The sequence below is a fragment of the Lissotriton helveticus genome, chromosome 11 (genome assembly GCF_964261635.1).
Source record: "Lissotriton helveticus chromosome 11, aLisHel1.1, whole genome shotgun sequence".
Classification (NCBI taxonomy): Eukaryota; Metazoa; Chordata; class Amphibia; order Caudata; family Salamandridae; genus Lissotriton; species Lissotriton helveticus.
In genome coordinates, this window is record NC_136072.1 from 33363841 (window position 1) to 33380822 (window position 16982).

The window sequence follows — 16982 nt, forward strand, 5'->3', positions numbered from 1 at the left end:
CTTTTGAATGCTATTTGTTTGTGAGGTCTTCCTTTATGGCAAAGGAACTGTCTAGTGAATGCATAAATATTACCTCAACTGCAGGTAATTCCTATTCCCATTCCATATTGCAGTGCTGTAAATTGGCAGGCAAAGGCTTGTGATGCACGCGTTGGGCCAACCTGTTCCAAGACCAATGTAAAGTTGATGTCTTGTTGTTGTTGACCTCAGACAATATGCCCTAGGTATCGGGCCATTTGGGTCTCTGGCAAAGCCGCTAATCATACATAAAAGTCTTGATACCTGATTGTTTTACTTTATAGTAAACTTTTCTTCTACCTATGATGTTCTTGATATACGAGGTTCTGTATGATCAACATTACTTGTCTTCTGGAGGGAATATACCTATTATTGTCTGCATTTCTCAATTCATGACTGTTGTTTCTTGTGGTGTCAGTTCTTTATCATAACATACTAGCAGCCCGTCCCGACGTCATCCGGGGGAGAAAAGTAATGTGTGAAAAAGTATTATAAAGCTTTTAATATTTCTCGGTACACAACATTTTTGGCTTCATTTGATTGTGGACGTAGAATAAATTGGTTTTTCAAATTTCCAGACCTTGAAAGAGCAACATATAACTGCCCATGAGTGAAACAGTCTTCTCGTAAGTCAATGCCTATAACTTTGTATGTTTGTCCTTGAGATTTGTTAATAGTAGAAGCAAAAGCAATGTTAATAGGGAATTGCAAGCGTTTAAATTGAAATGGTAGATCATTTGGGATCATGGGTATGCGTGGAATGTGTGCTAAGTGTCCCGCGGCAGGGCCAGAGAGAATAGTAGCTTTAATGACATAGGGTAAAAGACTTATAACTTGTAGTCGTGTCCCATTGCATAGATCAGGCGGATGTAGGTTGTGTAATAACATGATGGGAATCCCAACTTTAATTTGTAGTACATGAGGTGGAAGTCCGAATGGGTTAAGTGAGTTTAGGAATTCTTGAGGATAATGCACGGCGTCTTCAGTTTCTAATACTGTATCAATGGATTTATAGACTTTTGTCTCTCCTGGTATTTGAAGTAGTATGTGTTCATTGATATGGTTGACACTTGAGTTTCTGGGTGCAACTATAGCTCTTTCACAAATCTACCGGAAGTCTCTTGTAGCAATCTGCTCTATGTCCGGGTATACATGTTGTATGAGTTCCTGTAAGGTAGACACTGGCGTACCAAATTTGTGAATATTAATATTGTCGTTATTGGTAGGCGCTTCACCATTACCAAGTTGTAGTAGAAGATCAGCAAAGTGACTATCTCCACCACCTAAATGTGTCCTCATGTTAGTGCGTAATGTGAGAGTTTGAACACAGTCCAAGAGTTGTGATGCTTTTAAGCATGCTTTTAGTATGTCCGCACGTGTTCATCTTGGAACAACAGGAAGAGTTTGTCTGAAGTCTCCAGCAAACACAAAAGTAACACCACCCATTATGGTATTAACATTTCGAATGTCTTATAGAGTTCTATTGACGGCGTCTATATGTGCGCGGTGTGTCATAGTACATTCGTCCCACACGATAAGAGAGACTCTTTGAAGCAGTGTTTCTAAGGGTCCATTTTTGCGTACAGAGCACGTTGACTCTTTCTCCACTGAAACATTTAAAGGTAGTTTAAACGTTGAATGTGCAGTTTTCCCACCAGTTAGCAAAGTAGCAGCTATTCCCGAAGATGCTACAGCAAGAGCCAATAGTCCTGAAGAACGTATTTTAGCTGGTATGAGGTTTATTAAGTACGTTGTCTCTGTTCCACCTGGTGCGTCTAAGAAGAATAATTTACCTTCTTTACTTTCCACACTTTGAACAATGGTGTTGTATGCAACATTTTGATCCGGAACTAAGTTTGGTAAATGTTGTTCTACGTAATGATGGATGTTATAATTCGAAGGTAGTATTTGAGTGTGTTTGTTAGTGTTATGTATCGTTCTATAACTTTCTGGCAATTTGAAATCTTTTAAAGATTTCTCATTTAGTTCATAGAGGGAGTCTTCTATTGCTATGAGTCCTTGGTTAAAGATGTCATTAGTGAATGGTATTGAGTCATCATGTGTTTCTTGTTGATTTCTGTGCAGGATATCTTCACATAAATGTTCTTTGTATTCCTCCCATAAAGACATTGGATCCGAAGGGTTACAGAATATCAGAATAGTAACAAATAATTGGCGTAGTTGATTAGGGCAATCTGAAAGGGCAGCATCACTTAAAGTATGTTTCCAATGTTGGTCGTCTTCAATGAGTCCAAGTGATTTACATGCAGCTTGGTAGGTAGGCATTAATTGTCCATGAACGGTTAAAAGACTTTCAAAGCTTGTAGGTCCCCGAATATGTTGTAAAAGAATGCGTAAATGGAAGCACTCAGATTGGTTTGGGTGAATAGTGTACAATCTCCCAAGAGCCGAGTCCTTTTTTACTCCAGGGTGACCTAATACGTCAATTCCACGTTTCCTCCGTGTAAAAGTATGTTTTCCCCAGGTATAGTATTGTGGAACCTCTTGGTATAGCAATGTTTTTGCAAAAGTGTCCGTGGCACACAATTTAAAGAAGGCAGTAAGTGTTGTAGGTGTTGAATTGTCTGCTACTCGGTTCATTGTTTTTTCATTAAAATAGACTCCTTGTCCATTTGGCAGATGTACAGCTAGGTGTGTGACCGTCGGATGTCTTTCATGAATGTTAAACTGAAGGATGCGCCAAACAGCCTCTGTAGTACTAATATACCTGCCATTGAGATATGTTTCAATTTCATTATGTTTGTTTGCAATAGTAGCAGTTGCTTGATCTGAGCCTTTGTTGATATATTTAATAGCTTTTACTGATTGGCAGTATTCAATATTAATGTGAGCATTAAAAGTGCGACATAGTACAGGTGAATATGGAACCACCCACTGATTATCGACAGTAATTTCTTCGCCTCTAACAGTCATTGTGATTGTCTGTCCGCCATGTTGTGGGCTCCTTCTACGGTAAATGGGATAACCATTAACACCAGTTTCTGTTTCATTAGTGAGAGGGCGTGGGTATTTTTTGGTACAAATCCCATTCTTCATACATGGTGATAGAACGTTGTGTTCACCACATGGGCCATGCAACATGTTCTTTTTAACAATCAAAAATAGTTGTTCATCGTTGACAGGATCTGGCAGCGCAGCGGATATAATGAGATCTACTTCGTCTGCTTGTATTTTAGGTTCAAGCCACAATAGGATGTGCACGTGTAGCAGTCCCCTCTTTTGCCATTCAATGGTAAATATGTTAGCTTTGGCATATCCAAAGATATGTTTTTGCGTTATTATTTTCATGAGTGCTTTCACTTTTAAATTGAATACACGTGCAATGATGTCATGTCTATCGCATGATCTTTGTTTAGGAAATAATTTTTTTTTAATTTCTGGCCACTCTGGATTGCATGTGAAGGTGATGAACAAATCAGGTCTCCCATAGTGCCTAACGTATGTCATTGCATCTTGTGTCTTTTCGTGCATGTACCTGGGCGAGCCAGTGAAGGTAGCGGGTAAAATGACGTGTTGTCCAATATCCGAAACTTGAAGGTGCTGATCTTGATTGAGTGCATCTTTTAAGTTTATGTAGTTTTCTGCCCGTAGTTGTGTTTGATTGCGGCGTATGAAGTTGAGCCTTTCGGTGATCATTTTTGCCATCATATCAACAATATATTGATTAAAAAGATTTCGAAACCAATGTAAGGTATTGAAAGTTGTGGATCTAACCATTAGAGTATAGGCATAGTATTGCATGCATGTAACAGTTTTGTTCTTACCGCAGTTTGCTAGTGGTATGTTTAGACAATAACCATCTTCACCTCTCGGGAATAGAATGGGATATTGTAAGGGGTCATATGATCTATGCAATTCGGAGACTTTACGTAATATTCCTTCTCGTGAATGTAAGACAATGTCGCGTGGGCCTTTGTTTTCATTAACTAAAAGAACTGCAACTTCATCAGTTGTTGGTGCATTATATCTCCCTGGATGTGTATTTGGAGGGGGTTGATCAGCGTGTATGATAATTTTTAAATCTTCATCATGTGAATGCATCTCATAGTTGTATTTAAGTGACCTAATGTACGTGTTATGAGTGTGAAATGTGGTTTGTAGTTCTTCAATTAGATGTCTGTTTGGGATCATGTGTGATTGTGCATCAACTTGTTGCATTGCGGAAAGGAAATATATTTGTAGAAACTGTGGAGACTTTCCTTCTTCTGGAAGCATGCTGCCAATTAAGTGGTATAACTGTCCATGTATTTTAAAAGTAGGCATGAAATTGCCTTCTTTGACTTCATTTGCACCAAAGGATGTCATTTGGAATAGAGTATTGTAACGGCGTGTGTTTGTTAAGAAATGATTTGAAAGTGGGTGAGTGCCATCAAGTAGTTGTTTAATGATTGGAGGTGGTTCTTGTATGTTATTGATATTGACCTTTCCTGATGAGCAACAAAGGCCTTTAGGTTCCGCCTTCCATTTCTGTGCGTAGCACTTGTTACAGACACTGTCCATGTTTCCTATTATAACATCTGCATTTGTTCATGTAGTCAATAAGTGGGTGGTAGTTGAATGCTGATTTGAGGCTATGTACTGTTATTGGAAGCATAAGTAAAGGTTGGTCTGTAAGTTGTGTTTGAGCTTCTCTTGTTGAAGTTTGTAAAGTGGAAGTATGAGGTATAGTAGTGGACGTTGATGGCTTGTCACTGTTGTGCTGAATTGGCTGTGAAAGCTGAGAAGTGTATGGATCAGCGATGTTTGTTAAGTGGTTGTGATCCTGTTATTGTGTTAGTCGTATGCGCTTATTCCTTTGTGCCCGTGTTTTATATGTTGCCCTTGAAAGTTGTGTCTTCCTCTTCACCATTGTAAGAAAGTGATTGTAATATTTGTAAAAAGTGTAATGATATTTATGTTAATTTGTATTGTGTTTTGCAATATTGTATTTGTCCTAGAATGTTTATGTTGTGCACCTTTTTGTAGTAGGCTATGTGTGGTTTGGATATGTTCTGAAAGTGTAATGAATGAGGCGTGACAATCTGTGATTCTGGGCAAATCACGTAATCTCCCCGTGCCTTAAAAAAAATGAAGGTGTGTCCTCATGTAACGTAACTGGTGCTATGTAAAGCGTTTTGATAGCCGATTCAGGTGTAGTTTGCGCTATATAAGAGTGTGGAAATAAAAAAAAAGTAGTACAGTGGGTGTTCTGAGTAGAGTAGAGTATGTTAAAGGTGTGTGTTTTTGAAAAGCAATATGTATACTACTATTATAAAGAGAGAACGCTCAAACTTTTGTGCCTGAACAACGTTGTTAGGGGGTGTTAGCGTTGTAAAGAAATAATGTCCTTTTAAATATCCTTAATTATGTTTTTGATCATGTGTAAGTGTGGTTATATGTTCCACAAAGCAAAGCAGCATCAAGTAGCGTAAAGCAGCGTTAATTAATATACCTTATGTCTCTTTTTGTAATGTAAATGCGGCAGCATCAAGTAGCGTAAAGCGCCGTCAATTACTATACCTCATGCCTCTTTTTGTAATGTAAATGCTGCTTATTTAAATCCTCCTGTTTTATGTGTTCTTGTCCGCCCCCTGTGGCAACGTGTAATGTAGTGGTATTTTTTGTTAGAAGTGTAAGGAGTGTTATGTAAATCTTCCTTTTTTATGTTTCACTAATTCCTCCTGTTTTTGTTTTCCTGTCTTTCCCCTGTCTTAATGTGTAATGTAGTGTGCCTGTAATGTGAAGTTTAATGAGTGTTATTTAAATCTTCATTTTTTTTGTTGAGTGCCTGCCCCCTTGTTGAACCTGTGATGTGTTGTACATATTTTAAATGTGTTGTTGTCTTTTGGCTAATTACGGCGAGGGGATAGAGCAGGGCTATTTGTTTCCCTCTGCAAGCATGTCCGCCCTGTTGTAATTTGTATTTTTGAGTTTATTTTTCAATTAGCATGCATTCACGTTGTGTAAAGCGTCCTCAATGAGGCCCTGGCTGCCCCCTTTCCAGGGCCTTGCAACAGCGTTATTGTGGCTCGTTCTGTGCCCTCTCACAACCTGTAAGTCCACACAGAAATAATGCTCTGACTGTGTATTGTGAGCGCTGTGTCCAGGGACTGCTGTGAACTCGTTTTTTTGCTTGTCCCTGCAAGAACGTTAGACAGTTAATTACCGTCCATCATGCCTCCTTGTGTAATGTTATTGAGGCTTGTTAAATTATCCCTGATTATTTCCCTGGCCGCCCCGCGTTTACAGAGCGTACTTGATGCCTTGTTGTAAAATGGGAAAGAGGCTTGTTCTCCCTGATTATTTTCCTGGCCGCCCCCTGTGTATCCCCTTTGAATAACAGTGCGCAACTCTGGAATCGTTTTTTAAAGAGCGTACATGCAAATGTTTCCGTGGCCTGTGACAATATGTCTTGCTCAGTTGTTTCCCCGCGTTAGTGGCTCCGACAGCAATAATGCTCCTAGGAATCACGTGCGTGTTGGACCAATGGCCGAAGGTTTTTATTCATTTTCTTTACAATGAATGTGCTACTTGTGTGATTGCTTGCGTGATTGGTTATTTGTGTAATGTGTGTGGCACCATTGGTTGTTTGCTGGAAGGTGCGGTGCTTGCGTGATTGGTTATTAGTGTAATGTGTGTGGGGCGATTGGTTGTTTGCTGGAAGGCGTGGTGGCGTGATTGACTGGTTGTGCAAGGTTGTTTTGTGGGTGTCACGGCCAAGAGTGTTGCGCGATTGGATGCTTGTGTGGCTTGGCCAACCTTGATTGACTTTTCGTCCTGAAGCCGCGCCCTTTGCCTCGGAACCTTGCTGAGGCTGCGCCCCTTTGTTTTTGTTGCCTCGAAACCCTGTGGAGTCAGTGAGTACTAAGCCTATTGCAGATTCAGATTTAGCGATTTTGCACATATTTTAAAAAGATCATTCCGAAATTGCTATTTTAAAAACAATGTTTATGTCCTGAAGTGGACGTGCATTAAACTGTGTTTTTGCAGAAGTTGCTATGCTGTGTGTGTGCTTGTGTGTGTTTGCAGAATCTGTTGGTTGCTGTGTTGTGTGTGTGTTGGTTGCTGTGTTCTGTGTGTGCTATCAGAATCTGTTGTTGTGTGTGTGCTTGAGTGCTTGAAACCGAGTGAATGGGACATGCCCCTCTGCCAATGTTACCGCCCACATTGAGAACAACGCCCACAAGGAACTACTTTCTCTGGAATGTTGTTTGCCCTTCGTAATGTATATGTTGTACAAATGTATAGCCTGTGTCCATCTCCTGGACCTCCCCTTTCCAATGCTGTATTGGGTGTTATGATTGATGGTGTACTTCTGGAGTTTACCCGCCTCAAAGGTTCCCAGTTCTCGCTTTATAATAGTAGTACAGATAACAGGCATCATTTTCTTACGGAAAGTCACCTACTTGGTTGTGTATTTTTGCTGAACCTCTCATTTCAGAGTGTTTTTTTTATACTGTATATATATATATGATATAATGTGATGCTGTGTTTCACATAGTTGTTGGGCTTATAATCATATTTGTCTTGATTCACAGGTGTGATTGTATGTGCTTGTTGTTGACAAGGATCCATTTGATGAGATATTTTGGTACTGCACTAATAGGCGCGTTACCATTTTCAATATTATTAAAAATACATTTTTGGAACTGGTTACTCAGTTCTAATTAGTTATTAAGTAAACAGAGTATACATGACTGTTTCATATGTGTAATACATATTTGTTCTTGAAAAATAAAAAGGAGAAGAAATAGATTTTAATCCAAGATGCAGTTGATTCTCTTTTTCGCGCTTGCCTTGGTGCTTTGAGCATTTCCTCTGCTCGAAATTGTGTTCAGTGTCTCGGAATATGGCACTGAAGGCAATATGAGGACAACCCTTGTACGTGGTATATGTCTAAACCATGACTTCCTGAACCACAAAAGCTTTACAACGAGCTATGATAAACCACCGTAAAAGTCGTGGTTCAGGACTTCGTTGTTCAGGAATTTGTTGATGAGAATTTATCGTTGTTCGGACTTCGTTGTTAAGGTGAGTCGTTATTAACACTTCGTTGTTTAGGATGTTTCCCCTTGTACGTACTTGCGGGTCTGGCAGTAGTTATTGGCCAGTGAAATTCTGTGAATTGACGGACCAATCGGAGTATCTGGTGACACATTGATGTTAGTTTATATAGATATATATATATATATATATATATATATATATATATTCACTGAAAAAACCATAGGTTATAGACCATATATAGTAAGGAATTAGCATTTACAAAACCTTGAAAATTCACTGAAAAAACCATAGGTTATAGACCATATATAGTTAGGAATTAGCATTTAAAAAACCTTATTTTACTCACACAAAACCATTGAAATTCCATATATAGTTAGTTGTACTAACTATATATCGCGCACCCGCAATCCACTGCTGATGATGTCACATATTACATCATTCATGACATGGTCAGTGACATCACTGATGACATCACTGATGACATCTCAAATGACATCACTGATGACATCACTGATGACAACATCCAGTGACTGTATGTTTCTGTAAAGTTAAAATATGTCTTACATATTGAAGAATGAGTGGATGTATAAATGTCTGGATGAAGGATTTAGTAGGTGCATGACTGACTGTATGAGTGAGTGGTTAAATGTGTCTCACTGAATGCATGGGTTAGTGACTAAACTGTCTCAATTTGTGCATCATTATGTCTGTTGTTCTATAAACTGCTGCATGTGTTGATCATTAGCTATATGATTAACTATATGCGTTATTGATTGGTTGCCTACGTATTTGTATGGGAGACTGAGAGTGTGTATGGGTGGCTGGGAGGTGTATGACTCTGTGCATAGATGTGTGAGCAGTTGATTCACTAGATGTATGGGTTCAAAAGTGCATGTGGAAACAGCTGTATGGGCGGTTGACTGTGTGCATGAGTGTATTGCTGAGTGAATGGATATCTCAGTGCTACATGTATAAGTAAGTACATATGTAAAACACAGTACATGTGAGAGTTGACATATATAAATAACTGTGCATAAGAGCCAGTGAATGTGTGAGTGGCTGTATGGATCATTGTGAACTTGTATCAGGGATTGTATAAGAGAGTAAATATGTGTTAGTATATGTTTGAATAAGTAAGGTGTGTATAACTGTATAGTTGAGAAAATGGATGTGTGATTGATTATTTGCATGACTGACTAGGTGTGTGTGTAACTCTATGGATGAGTGACAGTCTGTGAGTGTCTGTTTACACTTACTGTATCTAAGGTTATATTAGAGTCTGAAGAGCTTCATCGTATTATCACATGAATGATGTCATCAGTGATGTCATCAGTAATGTCAAATGAGATGTCATCAGTGATGTCATCAGTGATGTCATTTGAGATGTCATCAGTGATGTCATCAGTGATGTCATTTGAGATGTCATCAGTGATGTCATCAGTGATGTCACTGACCATGTCATGAATGATGTAATATGTGACATCATCAGCAGTGGATTGCGGGTGCGCGATATATAGTTAGTACAACTAACTATATATGGAATTTCAATGGTTTTGTGTGAGTAAAATAAGGTTTTTTAAATGCTAATTCCTAACTATATATGGTCTATAACCTATGGTTTTTTCAGTGAATTTTCAAGGTTTTGTAAATGCTAATTCCTAACTATATATGGTCTATAACCTATGGTTTTTTCAGTGAATTTCATTGGTTTTTTAAAAGCTAATATCTACAGCTGTAAAATGTATTCTTCTTTAAATCCAAAAATATATTTTATATGTTTATTAATACATTTTTTTAAATATTTTTTTTGTTTCGCTCCCGGTCCGCTAACCGGGAAGCTTCCCGTTAGCTCAATTCGATTCCGCGATCCGGTCCGCGAACCGGTAACAAATCAACATAGTGACGGTATCGCGTTGCCGCGTAATGCGTCTTATGACGTACTGCGTTAGCGCACCCGGAAGTGCCCCGGGGCGCGGACCGAGGCGCGAAACGCAACTCCCCGGAAGCGATCCGCGGCGCGAAAGCACGACGTATCGCGTTGCCGCGAAATGCGTCTTGTGACGTATCGCGTTAGCGCACCCGGAAGTGTCCCGGGGCGCGGACCGAGGCGCGAAGCGCAGCGAACCGGAAGCTAACCGGGGAGCGTTCCGCAGCGCGTAACATGAGCGTGAGAGGTCATGTGACTTGTTAATAAAACTTTTCATTGGTTCATTTCACTTTTAGTTTCATAATTATGGAAGGCTAGGTCATGTGACCTAAAAATAACACTTTTCATTGGTTAAGAAGTATTGTTTTTTCCAAATGATGAAAACCACTCCTTCTTTCCTCACTCTGACTTTCATTATTGTGAGAGGAAGACCTATTTTGCTTCTTGGAAGACCTATTTTGATTGTATGAAAATGGCTTCACTGATTGCTTCAGCTGGTGCACCCCCACCACCACCTCCACCTCCTCATGGGAAGAGAGGACCACCTCCCCAGGTGGTTACCAACACTGAGGAGGAAGATGAAGAGATGGATGAGGAGGGAGAACAACCACAATTCCTGGAAGAGTTGCTCCGGGTTTCAAGAAAGAAACCCAGTTTCATCTGGCAGTTTTTTTCCATCCCTCGTGGCCCAAAAAAGGTCAATGCCAGGTACGCAACATGCCTCATATGCAAGGAACAATTGTCCAGAGGGACGGACAAAAAATACAGCTACGGTAATCATACCATGCATAGGCACATGATGAGGAAACATCCCCTAAATGACAGCCGGGCGGAATTAAGGGATATGATGGACAATCCTCGACCAACTCCTGTGGCGAGACCAACAACATCGGTTTCTTTATCACCAGAGGAGGCACGGGAAACTGTGCCAAATATCCAACCTAATTTTGGGAACATGATACACTTATGTATGCGCTGTCGTGCATTATTAGCTTGTGGCAACATGAGCATCAATGCACTGAACCTGGCGTATGAACACCATGATTGCCCTAACCGCCCCCAGTAATTTTTTTTTGCTCCTGTTGAGCCTTTTTCAACGCCTGTTTTTTGTTGTTTCCCCCCCCAAAAAAACCCAAAAAAATATAAAATCGTTCAAAAAATACAAAAAAAACAAAAAATGTTCAAAAAATACAAAAAAAATATAAAACAACAAAAATATTAAAAAAAAGTTCTTTTCAGAACTACCTTCCCTTTCCCAAAAAATTGCTACAATGTTTAGCACTCTGGCAAGCTCTCTTTCTTTTGGTTCGCTCCCGGGTTAGCTTCCCGGTACGCGGACCGGGAGCTAACCAAAAAAAAAAATTTTTTTTTAAAAAAAGTGTAAGTATAAGGAAAGTAAACAGAGAGTGATGTTTCAAGAAAGACAGCTATAGGGAGTAAAGAAGAGATACTGTTTAATAGATCTATTTACCAAAGAACAGACAGAAGAGGGTATAATTGTGAAAAACAAAATAGATAACGAAGTGAAAGAAAAACAAGCATTGGCATAGCCAATAGGTATCGACTTTGGGACCTTCTAAGTATTTAGTTATGCAGCATAATATCCTTGGTGCAGCAACATCAACTGTTGCATGGCTAAACACGTATAAGGTCCCAAAGGCGAGACCTATTGTCTATGCCAATGCTTGTTTCTTAAGTAGAATTGCAATACGTCTGGCTCTTCCATGTGAAAAGATCTTATCTTGTGCTCTAAAGATTGCTAAAGTCTCGACAGAGAAGAGGCTAGATTGTAAGTAGGGTAAATTGCGCTTGGTGATCTGTTTGAGGGAGCGTCTGCTTTGCCTGGTGTCTTTGGAGAGCAATTTTGATTGTTATACTGGACAATATAGCCCTAATGTAAATAACATAGGGGCATATTATCAACATAGGCAATAAAAGTTTTGCAGCTTTTATCGGCAGAAATGTGTCGCTAAAGCTGCTTTTGCGGCAGAAAACTGCCGCTAAAGCCGCTTTTGCACCAGTTTTCTGCCAATAAAAAGAGCAATAATTTTATTGGCTGCATTCATAATATGCCCCTTAGTGTGCTTCAACTACACAGAGAAAGCATTATGAACAAATAGTGATACAGTGATCAGTCAAAGACACTAAGAGTAATAGAGACGGAGTGAGTGAACAAGAGTGAGGAACTATGAGAAGAGAGGGACTGAGAAAAAGAGTGGAAGGAGTTGAGTAAGTAGGTAATAGAGAAAGGAATGAGGGAAGTAGCAAAGGCAGGAAACTGAGGATTAAAGAAATGAAGCAGTGGAACTAATAGTAGTTCAATGTGATAGAAATGTAACGAAAAGAGTACAAAATACTTACCTTATAATTGTCGTTAAATTCCTCATTTTTTATTTTTATACTTTCAATCTGTGAAAGAGAGAACAAACATTTGAAAAATATAAAAACATGTATTAAAAAATTACAAAAGACAAGGGCAAAGATTGAAGGACAAACAGTTTTTCAATAACTTTGACACTTACAGAAGCTACACAGTCCTAAAGATATACATTTTAAACTAACAGTATCTTGATGCAGATGAAGTGAGGCCTATCTTAAAACATGGTGCATCTTTTGCATTGCTGTTGTCTCAGAAAAGTGTCGCAAGACACTAAAATTTAAAATAATTGCTTCAGGATGCCAATAAGATGTCTACTATCCAGAGTTTTGTTTCAGGTGAGGCCTACTCAGGGTTGCAGATGAAATTTCGAGTTGTTGAAGAGAATAGAGGACATAATACATGTGAAGGTCTACCAATGAAGTGAGTCATGTCCACTGCAATCTTCAACAAAGTCCAAACCTCCTATGTTTCCCTGGACAGACCTAAACTTGATCTGCACAATGTGATTCGTAATGATAGGAAACACAGGTGATGTAATTGAAATACATGCAATTTATTTTGCTCATTTCACAATCACATCACTTGTGTTTCCTTTGCTTAGGTATCTCATTGTGCAGATGTAGTCTAGCATATGAAAGAATACGCAGAAGTGCAGCACTGCATGCAACAACTTTGACACTTACAGAAGCCTCACCTTCTCCATGCCTCCTACACAGTTCTACATATACATCATAAATGCAAACAGTACAGAATTAATTATACATGTTAAATGGTTTATTTTTGCTGTTCTCAGAATGTATCAAAATTCACTAAAAACAGTGACTTGAAGGTATTCATCATGTAACAGCGGGGAAAAAAAAACACAATCAAAATGATTGTGTTTAAAAAACCCATACAACATCAGAAATCAAAAATCAGAACTCCTTAAAGTTAACTTACTTTCCATGACGTCCAAGGATGTCCTATGAATAGCTTACACTCTTTTGTGCTGTTATTACTTTCAGCCCGCCACTTTCTGAAAGAAAATCTCCATCGTTTTTAAAAACATGTTACATACAATAAATGACTTCTTGCTCTCTACCACAAGATTCCACAAGGCCAAATCTTCTCAGGGCCATGTATAACTCTTGGATTTCTTGTTAGCCAATCCCATCATTTGGCATTTCCGCAACTTTCAGAATTAAAATGTTGAAGATCATTTTCACAATCCTGGAATAGTAATATCTTCCCCTTCTTGCTCAGTCATGTTCTACATTTCCTATGACACTGATACTGCTTAATATGAAGCAGACTTACACTACCTCTATGACTATAACAATTATTTAATTCTCTACATCACTTTTAATCACAAAGCAATGTAAAACAGTAGACAGCATTGCAGACTTACATTCCCTCTACTCCATGTTTTGATTGGCTGCTTCAATTAGCTTATAAAAAGAAACAGTTTTTCTGAACTCATTCAAAGTGCACATATATCTCCATGATGTCCAGTCCTATGATTAGAAGTTATGTCTCTGAACTACACTTATCCTCAAGGCCAAATTGTGTAGGAGCCATTAGAACTTCTTGAAATTCCACAGAGCACATCCCGAGATTATTTCCCTAAAATTTTGGTTTTAAAAACACCAGGTAAGAGTTTTTAAGGTCATACGGCAATTTTTTTTTGAAAATTAAAACAGAATCATTGCAGAATGACCAGCCATTTCTAGACTTTAAATAAGCTGTGTAATGTCCTGATGATATTGAAGGGCCGTCATGATATATAATTGCTGTAGTTACAAAAGTCCTTCCTGATATTGACAACTGCGAAGCTACAAATTTTTTTATTAAAGTTGTCAATTTTGTTCCATCAGGCCTACATCGTTGGAACATTAAAATGACATACTGGCCATATGTTCGTATAAATAATGTGGACATCATTTCAGATTTACATTGGCTACACGCCATGTTGTGATTAGCAGCTTTTACTAGCTTATTAAAGGAGACTGATTTACTGTCTGGCAAAGTTAAATATATAAATCTTTCTGAGTCTACACTAGTAGTACTTGATATCATACAGTTCTCGCAGTCATGCTGCCATTGATAAGAAAGCCCAAACAGCTGATCTACATCTACACCTTCAGCATGTAATACATCAAGCATATACATTAAAAACTCCTGACAATCTTGCTGAATATTTTGAGAGAATTGTGTTTGGCCTGAACATCTGTCTAACAGATTTCGAATTTCAGACACACTTTCTATGTTTCTTCTATCAGTGGTACATTTCTCTAACACAGAATTTAACAAACCGCAAAATCTTTGATCAGAATTGACCACAATCTCTTCTTTTACATTTTTTAGAGAAAACAAAACATTAATTACTACATTAGCATAGCAGTTGACACCAGAACTGTTTTCAAACTGAAAACCAACAACATCTTCAACAGAATCCTTTTTGTTTCTGCTTGTAATTTTAGGTTCATTCACTTTTTGTCTTTTTGCTATAACCTCCCCAGTATTGTTCTCATTTCTTCGTTTCCGGCCTACCAGACGTTTCTCAAACAAAGGAAACTGAGGCAAATGTGGCGCATACTCTCTTCTTAACCTATTGTATTCCTTAACACAATCTAGATCTGCACAAATGTTTGTGACATCACACTCAATCAAGTACAATCCCGATAAAGTTCTAACTCGTGACAATGCCACATATGCCATACCCTCCTTGAACACAGAACTGCCAATATTCACCAATGCACTGTCTACACTTAAACCTTGCGATTTATGGATTGTCACCGCATATGCCAAGCAAACAGGAAACTGCTTACGGCGAACATATAAGTCTTTTACAAGCAAAAATCTAGCAGAACAACGAGCAATTAGCTGTACTTCCTCAATGCCATCAAATTTAATTTTTAAAAATTCAATTCCATCTCTATTTCTGTATTTCACAAAATCAACAACATTACCCATTGATCCATTTACCAGACCTCTTTCAACATGTAAATTCCTTCTTAAAATTATACGGCAGTTCAAGCACACATTCAGAGTCTTTTCAAAACCTGCAGTTTTAGATATACTCTTCTCTAATGAATCCAATTTTGTTTTCAGATTCTCAGACAAAATAATTGTTGATCCCATATGCTCTACTCTATCAATAGCTTCCAGTTTCACAATCTCTTGCTTTTCTAAATGCAACATTTTGTTGTTAAATTTGGCACATTCTGCAAGAGTTGGCATCAAACATATTCCAGATTTCTTCTCAGTAATTTTCTGAAAAATATTCTCAGGCACAACATCTTGTTCTGGATATAAATTTGACAGTAATCGTGCATGTAAAGCTTCTTTCCCATGCTCGGTCACTTTTCCAATTCTAACATCTTGTAGAATAGTCTTGTAAACTTCATCCTTCGCCTGACGCATATTTTCATGCAGTTCAGCATAATTGAAGTTTAACCATATATTGACGTTGCCAATGCTGCCTAGGCACTTCCTGGTATCTTCATGCGTGAGCATTTTGAACACAGGTTGCCCTTTCACTGGTGTCAGCTGCAAAAGATCTCCGAAAACAATGATGTGTTTGCCACCAAATAACACATCATACTCTGTTTTGAGAACTTCTTGCATCCTCAAATGCACAAAGGCAAGCATGACATTGGAAACCATGCTTACTTCGTCAATGATAAGAAGTTTCATTTTCCTCAAGATTCTTGAAACTTCAAAACAAGCATCTCCAGATAGCTTATGATATTCTAATTTGTTGTCATGCTCCACTGGCAGCATCAGTAAACGATGTAAAGTAATCCCTTTAATATTATGTGCTGCCAGTCCAGTTGGAGCAGTGACAACACAAGACAGCGATGACTCTGTCCTTTCCTGCAAATAGCATGAAATTGCTTTAATGAGGAAACTTTTTCCAGTTCCCGCTTCTCCACTCACGTACAGTCGGACAGGCTTCAACGACGTACATGAGCACTCTTTCTTATCATGACTTAATCCATGATCAATTTGCATGGTAACTTCGTCATATATTTTCCTCTGCTCAACGTTGAGTTGCCTTTCCAACTCTTCTAAGTTAACCGCATCCTCTTGAGCATGTGCCATGGCTCTTTCCACTTCATTCATAGCAGTGGCAGCTTCATTTTCGATAACAGGTCCTCCTAGTGGATCCTGACTCAATGAAGCAGAACTCTGACTGTCCTGAGAACTGTCTCTGGCAATCTCGGCTGCAATCGTTGCTTCCTGCTCAATTTCCGCATTCAACATTTCTACATATTTGGGAAAAGCAGGACATTCTATGGTCTCCTTGGCGACATTGAAAGAGTCTTCGTAACAGAGAAAATCTCCAAGCAGTTCCTCTTCTGCACGCCAAGGCTTGAAAAGTTGCAAAAGTGCTAAATAGAAAAACTCCTTTTTTTCAGGAGATTCGCCACTCAATTTTCGATGGTTTACCAAGTGGCATTTTCTTTGCTTGACCAGACATCCCTCACTTCCTATTACAGCATACACTCCTTTCTCAGTATCTTCTTTGATGTTCCTCTTGAATATGTAATTTTGCAGAACCTCATACAGACAAACATTCTCGAGGTGACTGCTTCGATTTGGATAATATGTATCCAACATGTTTGTCTTCAAAATGTCGGTACTGTTTGGCTCCTTTTCCGCCAAATA

General features: G+C 38.7%; 1 protein-coding gene across 1 annotated transcript in view; it reads left to right on the forward strand.

The window, feature by feature from the left end:
* Positions 1–16982, forward strand: part of LOC144792133 (uncharacterized) — a 115337-nt gene that overhangs the window by 1466 nt on the left and 96889 nt on the right. The window contains exon 2 of the mRNA XM_078667009.1: positions 1641–1748. Within this exon, the coding sequence (XP_078523135.1) occupies positions 1641–1748 (108 nt within the window). The remainder of the gene's footprint in view (positions 1–1640; positions 1749–16982) is intronic.